This window comes from Musca autumnalis, unplaced genomic scaffold (genome assembly GCF_047663935.1).
Source record: "Musca autumnalis isolate F117 unplaced genomic scaffold, ASM4766393v1 scaffold_2, whole genome shotgun sequence".
NCBI classification, from domain to species: Eukaryota; Metazoa; Arthropoda; class Insecta; order Diptera; family Muscidae; genus Musca; species Musca autumnalis.
Genome location: NW_027411755.1, coordinates 77,055,792 through 77,079,827, shown reverse-complemented (window position 1 = coordinate 77,079,827; position 24,036 = coordinate 77,055,792). Strand labels below are relative to the sequence as shown.

The window sequence follows — 24,036 nt, the reverse complement described above, 5'->3', positions numbered from 1 at the left end:
GAAAGCTTTACAACAAAGCCATCAAAACGAAGTTATCCACAAATAGGGAGAACCACAAGGGCCTTTCAATAAGTGCAACATTGAAATAAAGAAGACAAAACGCAAATCTTGGATCTGCTTTAACGATTCAATAGAGGGAGTAAAGGCCGTAAACAGATTACATAGGGCACTCTCGAAGGACCCCAAATCCATCGGCAATATCAAACGGAAAGATTGTGAATGGACAAACTCCGGTGTAGAAACTCTGGATCTCCTAGCCAATACCAACTTCCCCAAATGGACGGACGCACAGATTGCTTAAGAGCCACAACCCTATGAAAGTAGGTCATTGGTGAAGTGAAAGCCATTGAGGGGACCATTAGTTGTCGAAAATTAGTATGATTTAGTCCTTTGAATCACCCGGTCCAGATGGAATAATTCCTGCAATACATGCTAATTAGACAGCCGAATTTTATGCAACTCCTGTTTTTATTCCGATTCATGTCAAATTTTGGGACTGGGTATATTTTTGGCTTCTGACTAAATTGCAATCGAACCATATGACATATGCAAAATGTATAAATTTTTGCATATGCAAAATTTATGCATTTTACATATTTTCTTATGCAACCAATATTTCAATAATAGGTACAAAAATTCTTTTCACACAAGTCAATAAAATAGAGAAATGTATAACCACAGCCTTAACCTTTAAAATACCGAAAATCGGGAGGTATCGTTTTATGGGGGCTATATGAAGGACTGAACCTAAACCGAAAAATTTTAGGTTTAAAATTGTTTACCCCCAATGAAGACTTAATACCAAATTTCAGCGATTTTGAGGTACCGTACTATGGGGGCTACATGAAGACCTATACCGATAAATTTCAGGTAGAAAGTTTTATACCCCCAAGGAAGACTTAATACCAAATTTCAGCCATTTTGGCGGGATATTGAGGCCACTACCTTCAAAATACCGGAAATCGGGAGGTACCGTACTATGGGGGCTACATGATGACGTGGAAATATACCGACAAATTTCAGGTGGAAAGTTTTATACCCCCAAGGAAGACTTAATACCAAATACCAGCGATTTTGGCGGGCTATTGAGGCCACAACCTTCAAAATACCGGAAATTGGGAGGTACCGTACTATGGGGGCTATATGAAGACGTGGACCTATACCGACAAATTTCAGGTGGAAAGTTTTATACCCCCCAAGGAAGGCTTAAAACCAAATTTCAGCCATTTCGGAGGGATATTGAGGCTACAACCTTCAAAATACCAGGAATCCGGAGGTACCGTTCTATGGGGGCTATATGAAGACGTGGGCCCACGCGGACAAATTTCAGGTGTAAAGTTTCATATCCCTAAGGAAAACTTAATACCACATTTCAGTCATTTCGGTGGGATTTTTAGACCACAAATCCTTGTATATATTTTTGCATATGCTCATTTTATGCAAATATGTAAAAGTATGTCAAAATATGCACCATATGCAAAATATGCAAACAGTTCTGGGCCTAATTCATTTTATGATAAAACGAGTTTCTGTCTAATCAGATTTTCTCTACGACCGTCCTAACAATATATGAATTTGCATAGAATTCCGCTGTCTACTGATAATACATCGGAGGAATTAATCTCACATCTGGAACACATTTGCATAGCTTGCAGTATGTATTTATCGCTCATTTGGTCTATATGGAGGGAAATCACTTACTGTGATACAGAATATCTTTTTTTCTACTAAAAACCTTAAGGAACATAAGCGACAGAATTTTTGCTATTTCGTTTCAGGTAGAAGAGTAAAAGAAAAAGGGCAACCTAATTCGAATGGTTAGTCTGTTCTTTATTCGTTTACCAGAAATGACTTAAGCAAGAATGAATGTACCGAGGCCTTTAGAAAGGCTGCTAGACTTTGGAATTTGGTACAAGTTTTCATGTACTGTTATAAGTCCTGCCCAACATGCCCACATCAAAGGCAAATAGGTGGAAACTGCACTGAATGTGGTTGTAGGTTTTATCGAAAGGAATATGGAATGCTCAAACTAAACGCTAGCAGCCCTTCTTGACATCGTACGTGCCTTTAAGTTTGAATCCATACATATATCACTCTCTAGCTTAGATATTTCATCTTCACTGTTTAATTGCATTAACAGAATGCTACGTATCAAGATAATAAATTCAAACAACGGTGAGAGTTTCATTAGGAAACTGGCGTGGCTCTAGTGACAGCCACACCGCAATCGCTTATGCTGACGACATGGCCGTAATGATTAGCGGAAAGTTTCCGCAAATTATATCAGAACTCATGCCATGAGCTCTAGTCAAACTATCGGTAGTCCGACTATCGTTATGATTGCTGTCGTAAAACAATGGTTTCATGGACTTTATCATAAAACAATAAAAAATAATTTAAAAAATTAAGCTACAGTGTTCTATTTATAAATGCACTAAAAGCTAAAAAATAATTTTTCGCTTAACATCAGGTAGTATATTCTTCTTCATGATGAAATCTTTCGAATAAAACGCTTGCATTTAAATTAAAAATAGTGACAAAATTAAACGACAAGCGTTTTATTTGAGAGATTCCATCATGAAGAAGAATATACTACTTGATGCTAAGCGAAAAATTATTTTTTAGCTTTTAGTGCATTTATAAATAGAACACTGTAGCTTAATTTTTTAAATTATTTTTTATTATCTTATGATAAAGTCCTCATATAACGGTATCTCTCAAGTCCAGGTTCCACACCGATTTGGTATGGGGTGTGGTAAATTCCAAATAGATGTGATGAGCAAAACCGCAAAAGGATTTTGAATTCTCAGGTCATTTTTTCATTCATGGGACTACATGAATGTTACCTCATTAAAACTCAGTTATGACTCTCTACATAGCGACTTCAATACTTTAGGATTTTTCATAAATTTGCAGTAATTTACTATAAGTTAGATAAAGGCAAAAAACTCAGCTCATGCACAAAATTATAATTGTCTTTTGCTCACAACGAATGAAACATATGCAGGCAAAAGCATAGATACACGAGTAACACGATAAGCTAGTTGCGATATAATGTCATTCTCAAATCAAATGATTCAATAATGGCATTTAGACAAAACACCATAATAAGCACAAGAGATTAGTTTTATAATAATATTCTAATTTAATTTCATTGGAAATTCTATATTTACCTCATCTGTTTTGTAATAAATGTACTGCCAATACCAAAATTTCTTGTCCGTATGATTTGGTATTAAATGATGTTCGGGTACAAATGGAAAGAAACGGCCTCGAGCATGTGAATCTCTTGAATCGCCAGCGATTACATTGACTTTTTCCAAGCACTTGCCAATCTCAACGTCTTCTGCTCCACTATTTTTGGGACTACAGAATTTTGAATTGGGCATTGCTTTTTCGACAAAACGTTTAACAGCTTCTTTACTCAAAACATAACCGGCACCACCAGACATATAGCCCTAAAAACAACAGATAATAATTATTAGTCATATGATTCTATTAACTCTTTATCACATTACCTGTTTCACAAACGGTTTAAATCGACAGCCAAAATATATAGGCGTCTCTGGAGAATATGGATAGAGTAGAAATCGTAAATTTTCCACTATCGTATAAGTATCATCGTCAGCCTTAAAGAACCAATCCGCATCATCCAAATGATTTTCATAGATATAACGATAGGCGGCTTTCGTTTTGGCCCATAAATTATTGCGGCCCTCGGCTACGGGTAAAGCTACCGTACCCAATTCGGCATCCTCTGTCGAAGACATAAATAGCAATTTATTGCACCTTTTACCCCATGTACGCTTAACATGTCTCGCTTTGGTTTGATGATTTTTGGGATTTGTCATTATCCAACACAGGACCCGTACTTCATTGTACAACTTTTGCGCCAATGTATTATTTTCATGTGCATGTTGATGACTACCAACATCCATTTCGGGTCCAGCAACATCCATAAGATCATGACTTGCATGAGGATCATCGTTTATATCACCATGCTGATGACCGGCGTATAGTAGCCATTCAGGTTTTTCTGGTGTGGATAAAACAAAGAGTTCAGCCAAACAAAATCCCACCACCAGACCCACAATAAGGGAGGCTAGAGAGCGGCGATTTGAGCGTGTACCTGTTATAATTAAGAATACTAATTAAGATATGTATAACGATATGTGAAGACAACTCCCAAGGACTTACCATCATGTACTATTGTCCTGCCGAGCAAACCGTTGGCAGTCATTTGTGTGTTTTTGTTTTCCTTTGGTTATTTATAAATTACTAAATTAAATCTTATCTTAGTTATTGTATTCGAATCAATATCATTAGACGCTATTGATTTGTATCACAACTTCTATGCTTATCACTTATCTAAAATATTTCTTTGGTATTTGTTTGCAGCTTATCTGGAATATGTTTGTTTTTACATTTTCTACAAAAGAAGAAGAAAAGAAAAATGTTATTAAAATATATCTTAACAATTTCTAATTTTATCATTATATTTAATTCTATTAACGCAATTGTGATTGCCCATAAATGCATTAAAAAGTAAGAAAAGGCTATAGTCCGAGAGGGTCCGACTATGTGCTACCCTACACCACTAGCCATCGGCATTAGATTTCACGTATCAACATTTCTTTTAGGGAGAAACTAAAGTTGTTTTCCATCCTGGATTTTAATACCAGATGACTTATGGCCAACTGAACCAAAATTATTATAGTTGCACTATCGAAATCAAGCTATTTTCATAAATGTACATCGATTACTTCAAAGCTATATCGAATACGCCGGGACGATTTATATGGAAGGAAAAAATGTTAACGGGCGCCTGAAGTTTCTAATTCTTGGCATTGTACTGAGCAAAAAAGTGTGCTTAACCATATGTCTAAAGTGAAAATCGAGCCTCCGGATATTGACTTGAAGTTTTTTATCCAGTTTTTTTTTTGTTTTTGATATTTTGACATATAACAGCCAAACCATTGAGATTTTCGATCCAACACAGAGACAAAAATTGTAGCCAAGACAATAGTTAAGAACTCTCTGGTACATCTCAAAAGCATTGGAATGCTACTTCAGGCAGTTTTGGCCTTGAGAAAGTGGAAACTTTTCGGAAAATATCGATAAAAGGCAGTGTGCTACAAAATGGAACTCAAAGTCAGTGGGCGGAAAATTCCTTTTGGAGATGAAAGCCCTTGGTGAGTGTGTTAAGAACACAAAAGGAAATTTTCGCAATAGGTTAAGTTTCTGAGATATTGTTGAAGAAATTATTGAAAAACTTCGGCGGGGCATAACAAAAATCCAGGGAGCCACAAGAACCGATCACAAATGGAAGGTTTTTCATCCAAGCACCTTATAACTAAGATTTTATCTAAACTTAGGTAAAAGTTCATCAAATTATACAGGGATATGAGGTTGTAAAAAAGTCATAACCCTAATGTATATTCTTGATCTGCGTAAAATAGATATAGCCATGTCCGTTCGGCAGTCCTTCTGTGGAAATCACTCTAGCGTCCGAACGGATTGGCGTAGGTAGATAAAATTTTGGACAACTGTATTGTAGGTCCGTACAAAATTTAGTATGGAAAACGGGCTATATCACCAATATTTCTGAAAATTTAACATAGCTGAAGCCAAGGTTTACCCTTTTAGAACACGCGACTTGTGATTGTATAGTATACAAATTAAATATTTTTGGATAAAATGAAATGATTTTGGACGTGACAAAAAATATTGGCCTTAAAAGATAATTTGAGTGGAAGCTGTGTCTATATTTATGTTACAAAATGGTTAAAAATGGGTTGAAGCCAACTTGTCTTTTTTGTTTTCTGTCGATTTGTGAGTAAACCACACTTCTCACAATTTTCCTGTCAAAGTAAAAGTAGAAGCCAACTAAATAAGGATAATCTCACTAATGCATTTCTTTTCAAAATTTGATCTGCTTCTACCATTAACTGATGCTGACATTTTGAAGCCAGATTTACAGTGTTTTTTGAAATTTTCTTCTAATAAACAGGTTTTTCAAAAAATCATATATAGGATTGTAGTACTTGCGATTCTGAGTTATTTGATATATGTGTCGTGAATGTAGTCTACACAGCTTCATAGAAATCTGCATCCAAATGCGAAAATTTTGTCCGAACATTTTTCTGGTCTAATATCACTGTGCAACATTTTTAAGATGATCTTGTGCAAACAATTCGAACTGAGGATTTTTTGAAAGTACAGACCCAAACGACAAGAAACCCTAGTTGGGTTTTGTTGTGTCAGATCAAGCTCGGATTTTATGGCCCCATCTAAACATGGTTAAATATTGAGTTTTTAAAGAAATTCGGGGTTATATCTCTGAAACCAATGCGAATCTTCGTCTGACCTCTAAAGCAAATTTGTAGATAAGGACAAGAATACAATATTTGGAGAAATAATGAACTCGAAAAACTACATTTATTGCCTCAAATTTCAAAATATATGCAAAAATTCCACAATTTTTATACATTTCGCACCGTATCACCAAAACCGTTAATTTTTTCTGAACATTTACTTTTGGAAAAATATTCCCTGGAATGTAATAAACAACTCTTCAGAACATGTCATTGTTGTTAAATGCCTCTATACCGTTGTTTTCAGTATATTTTTCAACGACGATTTAATAAAAATGTCAATAATGTAGTGAAATCCGAAATGCGAGAATAAACTGTTGGTGTGAACTGTGTTTAAAATACGTGTTGTAAAAGATATGATGCAAAATACCGCTGAAACAACATGAAGTGAGCATTTTAGAGTTTCAGAATGTTCTAAAGAATTGTTGAGAACTTTATGGAAATTTTTTGCCAAGGGTTACTTGGTTCAAATCCCAATAGTTTAGCCGATACTAACCAGAATTTCAGCAATTATGTAAAATTTTGTATATTTTATAGATTTTGATGCCCTAGATGGAGTTTTTCTTATGTTGTTTCTTCAAAAGATAAGTTCTACTTTTTTAGGGCTACAATATTGCTAAAGACAGCAAGGCCAAATTCCTATTCGTTTCTGAGATAAAGGCCTGATAAACGCAAAAAAGTGTAGATTTAGCCCGGTTTAGACGAGGCCATAAAATCCGAACTGGATCTGACAGGACAAAACCCAACTAGGGGTTTTGTAGTCTAAATATGTACTTTCAAAAAAACTATACTAGAAGTTGTTTGCATTTTCAGTGTTGCATAGTGTATTTGGGGTTGTCATACCTCATATACCATTGCACATTTTGGTTTTTTACGTTCCGGATCCAATAAATCATTCCCCGTGAATATCCATCGAGTTACGAGAAATTCCGGAATTCCCACCGACGTGGTTGCAATTTGGTATTTTGTGGTTCCAGAGGCTAGCCCCAATATAACGCGACGCGTCACCTTGATGAATTTTGTAGGTATTAGTGTCGACCGACCATCGAATTGAATGTAATTTTGTTATAATGAGGCTAAAAACTTCAAAATACTGAAAATCGGGAGGTACCTTTCTATGAGGGCTATATGAACCTATACCTACAATTTGCAGGTGAAAAATTGTATACCCCTAACGAAGATCAAATACCAAATTTCAGCCATTTCGGTGTGATAATGAGGCTAAAATCTTCAAAATACTGAAAATCGGGAGGCACCGTCCTATTGGGGCTATATCAAAACGTGGATTTGCAATACCAAACGTTCTATGGGGTAATTGAAACTTATATTTCAAATTACAAAATTCTATCTTAAAAATCATCCAAGCTCATTATGCAAATGTTTTTCTTCCTTTTTATTAGATAGCTGATAAAACAAAAACAAGTAAAAAAGTATCAGTCGGCTTTGCCGTCGGAGATAAAACCCCAGCCTGTGTAAATTGAAAAACTTTTTTCCCAAAAACTTACGTAAATATTTAGTAGGTTTTCTGATATTTTGTGGTATGAACTTGTCAACAAAAATATGAATTTGTATTTAAGCTCAAAAGTTTTGCAGAATAGGTACCTAAAGGAATGGACTGACATAGTCCTCTTTGGAAGTGGGTCTCTTTTTGGGAGTCATTCCTCTCGATATACATCGCGCACACCAGCCTTTTTCAGTTGTTCACCATATAATTTATACATTTGAACCATTATATCAGCAAACATGGACTTGCCCACGAAAAGCATATTATCGCTGTAAACAGGGACGCTAAGAGTACCTTTGCTTAAAATTTCCAAAGTATCCTCGAACAGACCCTTAACCGCACTTAAACAAAAATGATGAACATTTTTGTGGGTGGTACCCCAAGAAGTGGACCGATAGGCAGCACTTTTGAACATAAACAAAGTTTGGACAAAATATCTCGAGATCCAAAGTTACACCAAATCGGTTGCTCCGTTTATGACCATTTTAGCGAGTATTTTCGAACTTTTGTGGGGCGAGGAACCATAAGGACCTATAAGCACCACCTTCGAATTCCATCTAATATTCGAAGAAATATTTCGATATGCAAAATGTAGACCAACACATTATTCGGTTCGAGAGTTTTAGTGCTGGCCTTAGCGGCCAACTTGTCTTTTTTTGTGTTCTCTCGAGTTTTCTGTCAAAGTAAAAGCAGAAGCAAACCAAATAAGGATCATCTCACTAATGTATTACTTTTCAAAATTTCATCTGCTTCTACCATTAAATGATGCTGACATTTTGAAGTCAGATTTACAGTTTTTTTTTTTTTTTTTGAAAATTTCTTCTAATTTAATTCCGCAAACAGGTTTTTCAAAAAATTAAATATAGGATTGATACGAAATCTGCATCCAAATGCGGAAATTTTGTGCGCACATTTTTCTAAAGATCATATTTTTCGGGCCTAATTTTTACAATTGTCTATTTCCTGGTACTTGATTGCACATTTTAGTTTCTTACGTTCCGGATGCAATAACTCGTATTGCAAGAAATTCCAAAGTAGAAAAATCACCTAAAATTGTTTTTGGAAGTATCGCGTATTTTATCGCGTTTTCTGCGGTTCGTTTCCACTGCAATGAAACTAGTACATCATCTTCGTTTCAGCTTGAACAGAGATTTGAAAACTTCACTGATAAGGGACCTACATTCATTTTATCCCAAAAAATTGTGTGTGATGCTACATCCACGGTTCTTGATTGATAGCCTTGAAATAGATGTAGATTTTCATGGTGGACATTGAAATCGGATGCGGATAAAAATTTGCGCAAATTAGCGATATTTTATAGGGTTTTAAATGCTAAGATGCAGCCGATGCTACATCTTTGCCTCCAAATTAAATTTCGAAAAATATATACAAATTAAAAGATATGGTCTTGCTGTACATGAAACTCATGTGCGGACAAAATGATTTTGATAATTACGCGTTTTACACGTATTTTAAAATGCATATAAATTAAAATGGGTTATTTGACCTCTATTTCCATTTCAGAAGCCTTAATATATATTCTCAGCAATCCAATAATCTTCCTCAATGGGAAAGCTTTAATATGAATGTCTAAAAAGCAAAATCCGTCTATTTTATTGGGAGATTTAAGCAAAATGAAGGCAGTATTCCTGTAGATTTTTCCAATATTTTCTATTACAAAAAATATTTTTTTTATGAAAATTTGTGTCTATTTTGGCTGTAACATGGAAACTATAATATCAATCTGTATGATTTTAGTTTCATTTGATTCGCCGTAAAGTTTTGATGCACAACAAATTTTTATGTAATTTTATGACCGGTAAATGGACCTTTATATTAAAAAAAGTTGACTTATATTCAATAATTTATCAATTTTATGTACATTCCGCCAATTCTGAGTAAAATTTTACATGTATTATGCAATCTACTCGCTGAAGTCATTTCGAGAGAACTTTTTATTAATAATTGCGCTCAACAAAATAATAGCGTTTTTATAATATTTTCTTTCCTAAAAGCCGAAATAAAACAGCCATAACTTTTGTCCGCAACAACCAAAAATTTACTCGCGACCATATTTGTACTGGGAAATTTTTTCTTAAAAACTTATTCTTTTTTATGAAATGGAATATGAAATAATTGACAATATCCGTGATATACCCTCGTTAGCATAAATGCTGAGGGTATTAATAAAAAAAGATTTTATATTTGGAACAATATTAAATAAGCTGTGAGTATTTCTTTGGATGTAGTTTTAATAGAATTCAGACTTTTTCAGTGCGACATCTCCGCAACTTCGCTAAAATCAAAAACCCCTTTTCCCAAAGAGTCCGATTGCACTCAAAAATCCCCATATACTTTGTAGGGTCACCGACGAATATTTCGATGTGTTACGAACGGAATGACAATCTAATTATATATGGTAAATAACAAAAATGTTTTGCAATCGATGAATCCGAGTTTCACCCTTTCAGAATTCGCGAACTGTTAACATATTCTACAAAGTATGACTACAATTCTTTAAAATGAAGTGTTTTAGAAGGGATCCCATAATGTCGACCATTAAAATTAATTTTCGTGGAAGCTGTAATGGCATCAATGTAGAAAAATGGGTAAAAATGGGTTGAAGCCAACAAGTTTTTTTATGTTCCCATGCGATTTCTGGCTTAACCTTACATTTTATAGACCTATTCCCAAAGAATGAATCACAGAATACTCCATGGGCAATAAGATAGCAGTATATGATTTTTCGATATATCCACTGCATCCACCTAAAACTGATGCAACCTAGTAATTGGAGTCGAAAGGCCAAAATTTCATGCGTGAATTTTCTTACAAAACATATTTTTTGCGTGTAAAATTTACAACAGTCATTCAATTTCCTTTGAAACCCGCGTGACTTTAGTTTTTTTACTCGACGGTTCTAATGAAGCCTTCCGCCTAAAACCGCGGATATAGATACCTTGAAAATCGGAAAATCAGCAAAAATATATTTTGAAAAATCCGCGTACTAAACCGCGATTTTCTTTAAAATTTTTTACATAAATGGAATCCTTTACTCGCGATTATAATATTTGCGAAAACACGTGTCATAAAAAAACAGAGATACGCGAGTAATATGGGTATTTCGCCAAAAATTGAATGTGGAGGCAAATCCGCGGTTTTTGAAGAATCTATTTGAAATAGGTGTATATTGACGTATTTTTGATAGGCGCTGATGAAACCGGATGCGCATCAAAATCGTATGCACATTGCGCGACTTTTACCAACATTAAGGTTTTTTGCAATGCATGATGCAACTGGCGGCACACAATGGCCGCTGAGTGAAACATCGAAATATGCATAAATATTGAAAGATATTGATTCGCTTTATCCAAAATCGGATGCGCATCAACCGACTTTAACTAATTCGTGAATTACAGGCTTTTTAATTTTCATATCTTTTAAATGATAGTAATTTCAATATTACTCTTAATTTCCTATCCTTATAAGTTATCACAGTAAGCAGTTAAGCTTTCAGGATTGTAAACCATATATTTTGATAAAGTATTAGCAGAATACTTTAATTTATGTATTAGACTTTAGCGAAATATTTGGATAACTCTCAAATATTTTTGTCTAATTTTTCGAAACAAACCAAAAAATATATTTGTAAAAAAAATATATTTTTCCAACAATGAGTTGTTTCTTTTTTGTTGTTGTTATAATATGCAATTTATAAAGCCAATGTTTATAATTTTTGTTTCACATTTTTTACGCGTTGTCTAGTTTCTGTACGTATTTTTAATTTAGGTTTTAGAGGTTTTTACGGACTCTGAGTTAGTATAATTAAAATTTATCGCGAGATTTTTTTAATTTTTTTGATTTTCCGCGAAAATAAAAACACATTTTGGAAATTTTGGTGCATCTACGGATGGATATCAAATGCTGTTACTGATATATGCTTACATTTTCTCAGTACAAAAAATAAGATATTTTCAAATATTTTTCTTTATAAGAGGATAAAAACCGCTACAACTTTTGCGCGCGTCGGCCATTTTCGTGAACGCGAGCAGATTTGCAACCAGATTATTTTCCTTTAACTCTATACCAAAAATCGTAGATGTGCTCGCGAAAATTTTTTTTAATTTTTTTCAAATGGAATTGCAAAGGAATTTTGTTATTTGCCATATATGGTAATATTCAAAAAAGTTTTTCAATCCTTGAAGTTGAGGTTCACCATTTAATAAGTCGCGAACTGTTAATATATTTTATAAAATATGAATATATTTATATTAATTGAAGTGTTTTAGCCACGATCTCATAGTATGGACCATAACAAATAATTTTCGTGGAAGCTGCGTTGGTGGTAATATAAAAAAATGGGAAAAATGTGCTGAAGTAAACATGTTTTTTTGTGTTTTTTTTTTTGTTTTCTGGCCAAACCACGCAAAATTCGAACCTGTGCTCAAAGAAAGAGCTAAACAATACCATTTGGGCAACATGGTTCTTGGATATATACACTGCATCCCCCTAAAATCGATGCTGACATTTTGAAGTTTTGATTTCAGTGTTTTTCGAATTTTTCTTATAATTAGAGGGTGCAACTAAATAATAATCCAAAATAGTTTATAAGATTGTAGAACTCGCGATTCCACGTCGTTCTATGTATATCTCATGAGTGTGCTCCGTACAGCTTCTTAGTAATAAGAGTCCAAAGGCGATAATTTGGTGCGTAAATTTTCTGAAAAAACCTATTTTTTGGCTTTAAAATTTACAACTGTCGTACAGGTACCCCTGAACCCCGCGTGATTTTAGTTTTTTTACGTGCCGGATCTAATGAGCTCTTCCGCGGTCGAATCCATCCACTAAAACGCCGGATATAGATACCTTGAAAGTAAGAAAATCTGCAAAAATATATTTGGACAATTCCGCGAATTGAATAGCGATTTTCTTTGATTATTTTTGCATAAATGTAATCCTTTATACGCGATTATAATATTTGCCAAAAAGGTGTGCACAAATTACAAAGATTCAGGAGTAATATCCCTATTTATCCCAAAATAGAATGCGGTGGCACATCCGCAGTTCTTGACGAATCTGTCTAAAATAATTTATATTGACGTATTTTTAATAGGCGCCCATTGAAATCGGATGCACCTTATAATCATATGCACATCGCGTAATTTTTGACCTCTTGAAGGTTTTTTGAATAGTAAGATGCAACCGATGGCACACTTTGGCCGCTGAATGAAACATGGGAAAATCCTTGCATATTGATAGACATGGACTCCCTGTATCCGAAAAGCACATGCACCTCAACCGATTTAAACCAATTCGCGAATTATACGGTTTTTAACTTCTATGTTTTTTCTTTGATTGTAATTTCAATATTACTCTCTACTTCTTATTTCTATTGCTCATCACAGAAAGCAAACATACTTTCACGATGACTAATTACTTTTCTCGTAGAAGTTTAAGCAAAATACTTCAGGATTTGGATCGAAATTTAGCGAAATAAGAGAATAACTCCCAACATTTATTTCTCAAATTTTTCGTATTTAACCAAAAATATATTTTTGAAATAATTTCCAACAATAAGTTTCCGTTCTTTGTTGTTGCTGTAATATGCAAGTTATAAGCGCGATCTTTATAATTTTGGTCTCACATTTTTCTACGCGTTGTCTACATTTTGTACGTATTTTTAAATAATTTTTTTAGAAATTTTTTGGACTCTGATTTAGAATAAATAAAATTTATTCCAAGATTTCTTCAATATTTTTTGATTTTCCGCGAAAATAAAAATAAATTTAGCAAATATTTTAGCATCTACGGATAGATATCAAATTCTGCTAACGATTCATATATACATGTTCTTATTACAACACAATAAGAATTTTTAAATATTTTTCCTTTACAAGAGAGTAAAACCGCATATAACTTTTGAGTGCAGCATCCAATTTTGTGAACGCGAACAGATTTGAAACCACGATTTTTTTTTCGTAACCCATGTACCAAAAATGGCGGATGTGCTCGCCAAAAAAAAAATTTTTTTTTTTTCTATTTAATTGTAAAGGAAATTTGAAATTTACCATATGCCAAATACTTGCTGTTTATTTGTAATTGAAAGAATATACATATTTTGACAGAAAGAGAAGAAAGACGTCAGGTGGTCTTACCTCACCTCGTTATTGCACCATGAACTTACTAATAACACTTGTAAGCATTATTGCGAAGTACCAGTGGCTACTTAGTTGGTGTTATTTCTTCCTTGTTTATTTTTATATTTTTCGGCAACAGAAGTTTCTCCTTTCATTTTTATTTGAGTTAACATTTAATTCAATTTTATAATTCTGCAGATTAAAATAATAAGCAATAACATGCATATTAACCAGTAATTTAATTCAATTCTTAAAGAGCAATTTAGGCAAAGAAATTAAGTGTTGCGACCCAAAAAACAAGCATATAATTCATGGATTAACTTTTTATTTATTAACACTTCAGTTCGATTCTTATTACAAATATCTGGCTGCCGATTGGTTATTGTACCAAAATTTAAATTTACGATTACTTTACATTGTCTTTGTAAGGAAATAACAATAAACAAGAAAGAAAGAAAGAGTTGGTTTTGACGGCAGAAATAACGGACACGAATTATAGTGATTCTACTATATTACTTGCTGAACACGTTTCCCAACGGATGGAACTAAGATAAATAAATGAATGATATAACGACAGAATATTTTTCACAATATTTACATACTTATCTACACAAAACTTTCATATTCACCAGTTAGCACAGTTCGAATAAAATTTTAGACACTCCCTTCATAACATGACTGAACAGGTATATGTATTTTTAAGTAGAACTTTCATTATTACATCGATTTTCCAATAACTTACTCACCATGAATATATCTAATTTTCTGCCGATACAAACAATACGCAACGTATATTCTGAATATCTAAGTATCTAAGGTGTCATTCCATTTTGTATACTAATGGGGACTTGGTACTGTCCTTCATTGACAAAAACAAAACGATGTTCTACGGAATATCACAACAAACTGAGTTAACAGTCTATTTTGTTTGACAACGACAAGTCGATACATACTACTAAATAAAATAAAACATTTCTGTTTCGCAAAGAGTATCTGTTTTGCAAATTAAGTAAACAAACAGAAGAACATTTTCAATAAAAATACACAACAAGCCCTACTAAGAACATATAGAACAATGTGTTGTGCAAATAATTGTATATGCGAAGTGACATTGAAAAACTGTGTTAACCAACAACTGTAGACATTTTTTATTTCCATGAGGAAATTCAAAAAAGAAGAGGGTAGTATGACTTGGAAGGAGGAGTTAAAAAAAGAAAAAAACTATCTCCCTCAATATTTGTAGCTTAAATAGTCATAGTCAAAATAGTCATAGAAGTAGCAAAACGATTTTTTTTAGAAAAAAAAAATCATAAGATGTGCTTTTTTGGGGCTTATAACAATGCGCTTTTAGACCTGGTAAATCGACAATTGACTAAATCTTGACAATACGCCAAATACTGGAGAAGACTCACGAAAGACAAATCGACACATACCACCTGTTCGTCGACTATAAGGCCGTCTTCGATAGCCCAGTTACAATATCATTGGACTAGATTATTAGATTAGATCAAAGGTATTCCAAACCATGTCTGAGTTTGGCATCCCTGCAAAACTAATTCGATTATGCAGGATGACATTGGTTGGCACAAGATCAACAGTTAAAATAAGAAAGAACCTCTCCGAGCCTTTTAACACAAAACGAGGTTTCAGAAAAGGTGTCAATATATCGTGCGACCTATTTAATATCTTACTGGAAAAGGTCATACGATATGCGAATGTATATAAGACCACAGATAAAACATACAATACAGATATAAAGATAAAATTCAATAAAAACATAATTTCACTGGCTAACGCAGATGACATAGACATAACAGGTCAATCAACGCCAGTCACCTTTGCAAACATTGAAAGAGTATGTCAAATTGGATCTGACAGTCAACGGCGATAAGACGAAGCTTATGGGATCAACACTCAAGACGTCCAGTAATCTCAGACTAACTGTGAATGTTGATAACTACAATTTCTAGGTAGTAAATTACTTTATTCATCTCGGCACCGCCATAAATAAAACCAACAATATCAGTTTTGAAATCAAGAGAACAATAGAGAGAACAATAATATAATATTGGCCACTTTGGCTTATGTAAGCAAAAATAACGCTTTACAACACCTTATGTGTTTGATAGAAAAATACTTCGAAAGATGTACGGGCCAATATGCCTTGATGGGCAAAATCGACGTAGTGTGAATCAGTATTCTTCACATTTATTCAAATAGTGGTAGTGTCATCTACTTCTCCCTTGTTGAAGAGACTGTTACAGGATTTAACTACACGCAGAGAAAAAAATATGTTTGATCCAACAATATTCCAAGAGCAAAATATGTATTGTTAACATATTGTTGGATTCCTCATGTAGTATTGTAAATCCAAAAATAGTTTGTGTCAATTGAACAATATTTCTCTCTTTTCTTCGAAAATTTGTTTCTCTTCTCTCGCTATTCGATGCCGTGTTGAAAAAACAATTTTGGTGAGTTGTGGTGTGTTTGTATGACATGCTGCCTTTACCTTTGTTTTTGTGTGTATGTACTTGTGAGACTCTTGTTTTTATTTGTTTCTGTTTGGTTTCATTCTTCTTTCCTTTTCATGTTTGTTATGGTGTTTAATTATTCCTTATGTTGTGGTGGGTTCTTGTGGCTTTTTGTTTGTCTTTGTTGTCAGCCAATGCAGCAAACCATGTATTGTGTTCATCAATGATTGCAATATTATACGCGACATTTATATCCAAGTTATGCGAAAAGTGTATATGAGAAGTATATGCACTCAAATCAAAAATTTCTGGGCTGGTTTTCTGTATTGACAATACTTTTTGTAAACAAAATTAGATTATGATAGTTCCTACAATCGGTATTGTTAACGATTTTAACAATATTGCGGAAATTCGAAAGTTGTTTTTGTTTTCTATGTGTGGAACAAAAGATGGTATTTTTGGATTTGGATTACAATGTTTGAACAAAACAAATACATTTTTGGAACCAAAACATATATTTTAGTTACAACAAATATTTTTTCTCTGCGTGTATCTCCTGAAGAAATGGGTCAGCATACTTGTAAAATTCGTACGGGATACGATCTTTCCCAGGGGCCTTGTTTAGTTTCGCTTTTTTCAGCACATTCTTTAACTCTTCTAAGGTAATTGGCTTATCCAAATCATCATCAACTATTAAATTAGGGTTATGTTGTATATTTGTTGATTTTGGGGGGGGGGGGGGGGGTGATTGAGCAAATTTTCAAAATAGGTTTTCAGTTCTCTTGTTGGAACACTTATTCTTGTTTCATCTCTATCATTTCCAATTTCTTTCGCTATCTTCCACCAATGTTTGCTGTCTTGAACTTGTTCTAGCTTTCTTTCCATATTAGAGTAGTACTGCTGTTTTGCAATTTGACAAACTTTTTTATACCGGCGGTTACTATTTATGTACCTCTGTTTGTTTTCATTTGTACTGAACTTTCTAAATCTCGTAAGCCAATTGAATGTCTTTTTCCTAGCTTTATAGCATTTTATGTTAAACCACTTCTCTTTTTTTTTTTATTTTTGCCTTATTAAGGCGAAGGCCATTTATAGTGATATTTAATTAATTCTCTTTCGAGTTGAGCTGTTAGGCCTTTAGAGATACATTGAAAAATTAGGAGTCTACCGAAGTCCCACGCATCCAACCATTACACTACGTTTCACGGGTGGTAAATCCGATCTTCAGGTGTATTAGGATGTTGTTTTTGTGGCAGACGAAGGCAAAGCTTGGTAACTGGTATATATATCGAACTTCATTAGATAAATGTATATGCGAAATTATTGCTTGAACTTATTGGGATATTTTGTAAAATTTTCTGCAGCATCTGTTATCAACCTCGTTATATCTGAAAAATTCAAAACATTCTGATCTCCATGTAAGCCTATGGATGTAGTCAGTTTAGCCTAGTATTCCTCTTTTTTATGTATATTCCACTTCATTTTGGGTAACAAGCAATTTGTTTTTACTATTTCTTTGTTGACTCTGAATATTAAGGATAGAGTTATAGGCATATGGTCTGACCAAATTCTATTTTCGATTTTAAATTCCTTGATATGCGATAAAAGATTTTGAGAGACTGCACATATATCATTTACAGATGTCCCAATTGAGCTTATGAATGTCAATTCTCCGTTCTCGTCTCCGCTGGTCATTCCATTCGTTATCAATAAGTTATGATCGTAGCAAAAATCAATAAAGTTCCTACCCCTGGAGTTTATTTCCTCATCCTTAGACTTCCTTTCTGACTTTCCAGCATTAAAATTTCTTAAGTATATTTCTTCAATGTTTATTTGTAAAAGTCCGATTCGTATATTTAAATCTCCAATGATAATAGGGTTTTCAATTTCGTTTTCTTTGAGAAACGCGTCTAGTTTTTCAAATTGTGACTGATCTCATGTAAAGTGGAATGAGATTGAAGTTTTTATTATTAATTTTCATGTTGATGTAAGTTATATCATTAATATTTTTGAAATTGTGTTGAAAGTTTTTATTTTTAACGACTTTTTGACTCCAATGACAATACCTCCAATTCCTCTTCCAAATCGACTATTTCTCTTTGCTGGTTGCCAATACAAGTCATAACCAATAAAATATTTTTGAAATAGTTCTATTTTTTCAGTGCATATATGGGTTTCAAGCAGGGTAAAGATATCCATTTCATTTACAAATTTAAAGAAACCTGGGAAAAGCATTTTGTTTTCCAGACCATGAACGTTATAGGAGAGAATTTTAATTACACGATCTTCAAAAGTTTTGCTTTTACATATATTGCTATTTTTTAGTTTTTTTTTTTTTTTTTTTTTTTTTGTGAAATATTATTTAGAAGATTCATATAATCAAGGTTTAAATTATTAATATTATTTCCATACAATTCCTTTAAAACTACTTCTGCTTTATTTCTACCTGACATAAGCTCTCTATTTTTTGAAAATTTCATCCACTAATGGGGACTGGTAATAGAAATTCGGCGCTACCAAGACTAAGGTAAGGATGGGTAATGACGCGCATACTCTCGTAACATCTGAGAGAGAATATATACTTAAAGAGTTGAATATCTGCTGTTCTTAGGGAGTAATTTTTAAATGCCTATCTTTTGTATTTTCATATTAAATTTGTTGACCTTACTAAAAAGGGAGTCTATAAAACTTTTCTTGTAAAAATACTTGTTCTTCGGGAAAGGACGAGAACCCCCCAACCGACTGAAGCTTAGCTGTTCAAAGGCTCCCGCAGTCCTCTTCCCGACAGAACCTTGATAGGAACATCTTACCAACAATCATATTATTGACTGAACCAGTGGTACATTACAAAATATGATTGCTTGATTTGAATTTGCGGTAAATTTTTCCTTGGTTTTGGTGTAGCATACCCTCGGGCGCACTTTTATTTTCAAATGGAACACAAAGTTCGTTTTATTTTATCTGAGACTTACCGCCTGTTCATGTATGTCGCACGGAAACCTGTACGAAAGGAAAGCAGTCACTCGCTTCCGTCTAAAAATGCGTTCATGTATTTCGCAAACTATCGTGCGACTGCCGTTACGTATCCTATGCGAAATACTACTAATTTGAATGTACATTTGTACAACTATGTTCCATAAATGAGAGCCAAATGAGAAATAAAAACAAAATCCACATATACATACAAACATTGGAATATGTGTGATTTGTTTTGTTAGAAAAATAAAATGTGTCGGTATTTTGAATTATTTTATTTTATTGATTTCTTCAAAATAATGAATGAAAGCGCCATTGAATCGTATCTGTAAAATTTTTATTTTGTTTCAAGAATGTGTTGCATAAATTTGTTTTAAGATTTTCGGTGTTATTCGCGAGTTTACGTTCTACTCGGCAGCTACAAAGCAAGTGAGTGATTTGGACATTCTCTTTCTATAAGAGACAGTCCTTTCGAAATACATAAACCCAAATTTAATGGAAAAGTGTACGTTTACGTGTTATTTCGTAGGGCTTGTCGGTCGCATTGATTTTCGTTTCGAAGGTGTTTACATGAACAGAAAATGATTTTTTTCCACTTCCAAAGCGCAAGAAACCTTTCGGTCGACATACATGAACAGGCTGTTATTATTAAAGCAAACGTATAAGAATAAAAAACGGGTTATCTGCCCAATACCGGCCAACATTTAAGTACAGAAAGAATATAATAACGGGCCTATGGTAGCTTTTTCCAACATATATTTGTACTTGACCTTCGCCTTAATAAGTCAAAAATAAAATAATTTCAGCATGAGCCATGCTGGGATTCAAACCTGTGTGTCCGACATCCAAGTGACAACACGGTTGCCGACGTCTCAGCCTTCTAAGCCACCATCAACTCGACAAAGCTTCGATGACAAACATTGAAGACCAAATCTCCTATTTTTCAGGTCATAACAGCTCAAATCGAAAGAGAAAAAAAATTTCTTTCTTCATAAAATAGAATAAAATAAATTCATTCAAAATACTACCAAACATTTGTTATTTACAAAAAAAAATTGATTCATTTTTGTTTTCAAACAAACATTTTCTACAACAACATGGGCATGGTAGTAATTCGAACGAATTATCAAGAAACAAAATAAAATAAATAAGTTCACATTTTTAGGGTTTCTTTAGGTTTTCACGATGTTGCTTGGAAACCGCAAGTCATATGTGAAGAAGATGTTGTAGTTGTGAAAATTCTCCACAAGATTGTCCTCTATGATATTTTCGTAGGTTTTACCGTTTTTGAGATATAGAAGTTCAAATTGAGACATTGCTCTGACTGTATCGCCTCCTTATAAAACAATGTCATTACTGCAATTTTTCAAATTAAGCTTATATTTCTTGAAAATGGTACAACCTAGGAAAAAAATAATCCAATCTTGTAGAGAATTTTCACAGCTTTAACATTTTCTTTAGTCCCATTTTGATATGACATGCGGTATCCAAGCAAAATCTTGAAGACTTAAGATAAAAACCTAAAAAATTGAACTGAACCTCTATATCTCAAAAAATTTTAAAACCTACGAAAAAAACCTAAAAATCAGTCTTGTAAAGAATTTTCACAGCTACAACATTTTCTTTATACCGATTTCGATACGACTTGCGGTTTCCAAGCAAAATCGTGAAAACCTAAAAAACCCTAAAATTGTGAATTTTGATCGCGATTTATTTAAAAATCCCTCTGGCGAATTTTTCTGTTTTTTTTTTCTTATCTATGAACATTGCTGTTTCAGAATCCGCGAAATATTCCCATGTGTAAGCGGTTTTCATCAAAAGTTAGTTAAGGCGCACTGAGCATGATATTATTTTATAAGGAGGCGATACAGTCAGTGCATTGTCTAAATTTGAACTTCTATATCTCAAAAACGGTAAAACCTACGAAAATATCATGAAGGTCAATCTTGTGGACAATTTTCACAGCCACAACATTTTCTTTAGGAGCATTTACATAGGGGTCCCGGTTTCCAAGCAAAATCGTGAAAACCTAAAGAACCCCTAAAAATGTGAACTTTATTTGAAAATCCTTCCGGCGATTTTTTTGTTTCTTGATATTTCTTATCTATGAGCATTGTAGTTTCAGAATCTGCAAAAACTTCTTAGGTGCAAGCACCTCCCATTTAAATTTGGTTAAGGCACACCGAGGTATATTTTCAGTAGAGTTGTGTAGTTCCGGAACGAACTAGTTATAAGGAACTATTCCGGACAAGGAACTATTGGAACTATATCCGGCTCTTGCATCTATATAGTTCCTTCAGTTCATATGATTCCTTTCATTTGTAAAGTTAATTTTCTTCCTTTAATTCCACACTCACTTCGATCTTTCTCGTTCGGTTCGTTCATTATTCAGATGCGGTCACATTGTAAAATAAACGTACATAAATCACATCCTCGTTACATCGCTGCAATTTATTTACGTATTTGTATGTCAATTTACCTACCATAAGATGAAAACAAAAAGAAAGAAATAGAAAGATTAGCTAAATCTACTTCACTCTTGGAACTATTTGAAACGAAGAAAATAAAAAGGACGACAGAAGAGAAAGACTCATTGAACCTTATTCCTCTCGGAACTATTTGAAACTATGGAACTATATTAAGGAACTAGTTCCTTTCGGGATTGCCCAACTCTAATTTTCAGGATTACGCCACGCCCACCCACTAAAATGATTGATCTAAGTTTTGCCCACATTACCTTTGATATATTTTTAAAATCGGGTGCATTGGCCAGTAAAATCGAATCTGAAACACTGGGGGTCTATGAAGATACCAGCCGAAATGTTTAAGGACAATACGCAGTATGCAGAAACTGATAAAGAACATTTTGCAGGGGAGAAACTTATAACCACCCAGCAAAATAAATTGGAAGTAGTGCAATGTGGACTAGTTCTGTCACGGCATGTTTTGATGCAGTTCAACCGGAGTCGTGAAAAAGGCACTCCAGTCCTCACATTTTAACCGCATTTGGATGCTATCTAAAGAATCACATCCACTTGTCACATTTTAACAACATCCGGATGCAGTTCAGCGGAGTCGTGAAAAAGGCACTCCAATTCCTCACAATTTAACAGCATCCAGATGCAGGACAAACGGAGTCGTGAAAAAGGCACTCCGTTCGCTACATATTATTAGCAGTTGTTATAGATCCCTTCATGTACATACATCAGTGTGTACATCTCGGCAGCGGCATACATTTTCCAATAAGAGATAAGCGTGTTAACATTTTCAAACATTTGTTAATTCAAACTAAATAATATTTCATTTGTGAACACTTTTCCCGTAACTCAAGAAAAGAAAATTTCCGAATGGAGTGCTGTTGGAGTACATGTCGAAATCTTAACTGGTGATGGGAAGACAACCCATTTAGCAAATGAAGCAAAAACAGTTCAACTTGGAACAAATGGAGAGCGGAGGAAACACTCATGTTTGCGATTGAATTCAATAGAGAATTTTCATAATTTGTGTTAATGTAATAAAGTTCTTAATATTTTTGTTTTACACAAATAATTCATTTTATTTGTTCGGGCATATTTTGTAATGGCTTACACAATTTCCGCAGAATGCCTGTATCAAAACACGTGCTTTGGACTGCCTCCTATTGTACCCCAAAGGGTTAGTTAAAATGCAATGCCAAAGGGTCAGTTAAAATGCAGTGCCAGAGGGTCAGTTTAAATGCAGTGCCAAAGGGTCAGTTAAAATGCAGTGCAATGGAGTGCCTCTTTCCGTAGTCACGCTCTTGTAAAAATCATGAGTAAAAATTTATAATTTGATGCACTTCCAGATCACTTGTACATATCATTTAACTGGACATATCTGTGCGCAAGGACAGAGACTAGAAGGTATAGAGTCACAAGTCTCCTACTTAGCACATTCCTAGTTCAATCGAGCGTATTGCTTGAACGATTTAAACCTATGGTTAATTTTATATTTCTCCAATCTTCTTTTTTCTCAATAAAATCAAAATCAAACGAGATCTTAGACAGGGTGAAATTATATCGTATGATCCACATAGCAACAGTAGAGTAATTTCAAATTTACACGTATCATAAATTACTCACTAATTGCGCCCATATATGTATATTTACAAGGAAAAGTGTAATTTCGAAACAATCTCAATTACTGTTTACTTTGCTAATGCACAAAAAAAGAACATTACTTTTTATCGCAAATTATATACTCGTATACAATATTTTTATCGCAAAGATCTTATGGATTGACAAATAAATGACAATTATGTGTAAACAATATATTTGTAGGAATTTTTTAAATTACTTATTGGGTTTTATTACAATTTACTATTTACTTCAATGTGTTGATAAAAACGACACATTTTCACAGGAAAGTTGAGAACCTTGCAATTCACGACAGTATTCAAAAGTAAAATCCCAAAAACCTCGTGTATCATAAGGTCACAAACAATGGTAAAGCTCGCTGAATTACTACTCGTAGTTATACGATCACCACTAGAACAACTAGTTATTCTGTGGCCACTAGAAGTTGAAAGATAAGCTAAACAAATTTCTATTTTTAAG

At 33.8% G+C, this 24,036-nt stretch overlaps 1 protein-coding gene across 5 annotated transcripts in view; it reads right to left on the bottom strand.

The window, feature by feature from the left end:
• Positions 1-24,036, bottom strand: part of LOC141394127 (glycoprotein-N-acetylgalactosamine 3-beta-galactosyltransferase 1-like) — a 91,848-nt gene that overhangs the window by 3,225 nt on the left and 64,587 nt on the right. For 2 of the 5 annotated variants that reach the window (XM_073968043.1, XM_073968042.1), the window contains 3 exons: positions 4,198-4,429; positions 3,519-4,129; positions 3,174-3,458 (listed from right to left, as the gene is read on the bottom strand). In XM_073968043.1, the coding sequence (XP_073824144.1) occupies positions 3,174-3,458; positions 3,519-4,129; positions 4,198-4,240 (939 nt within the window). In that variant the 5' untranslated portion in view covers positions 4,241-4,429. Of the gene's footprint in view, positions 1-3,173; positions 3,459-3,518; positions 4,148-4,197; positions 4,430-14,761; positions 14,963-24,036 lie in introns of those variants that run through there. The other 3 variants (XM_073968045.1, XM_073968041.1, XM_073968040.1) reach the window with 3 other exon arrangements.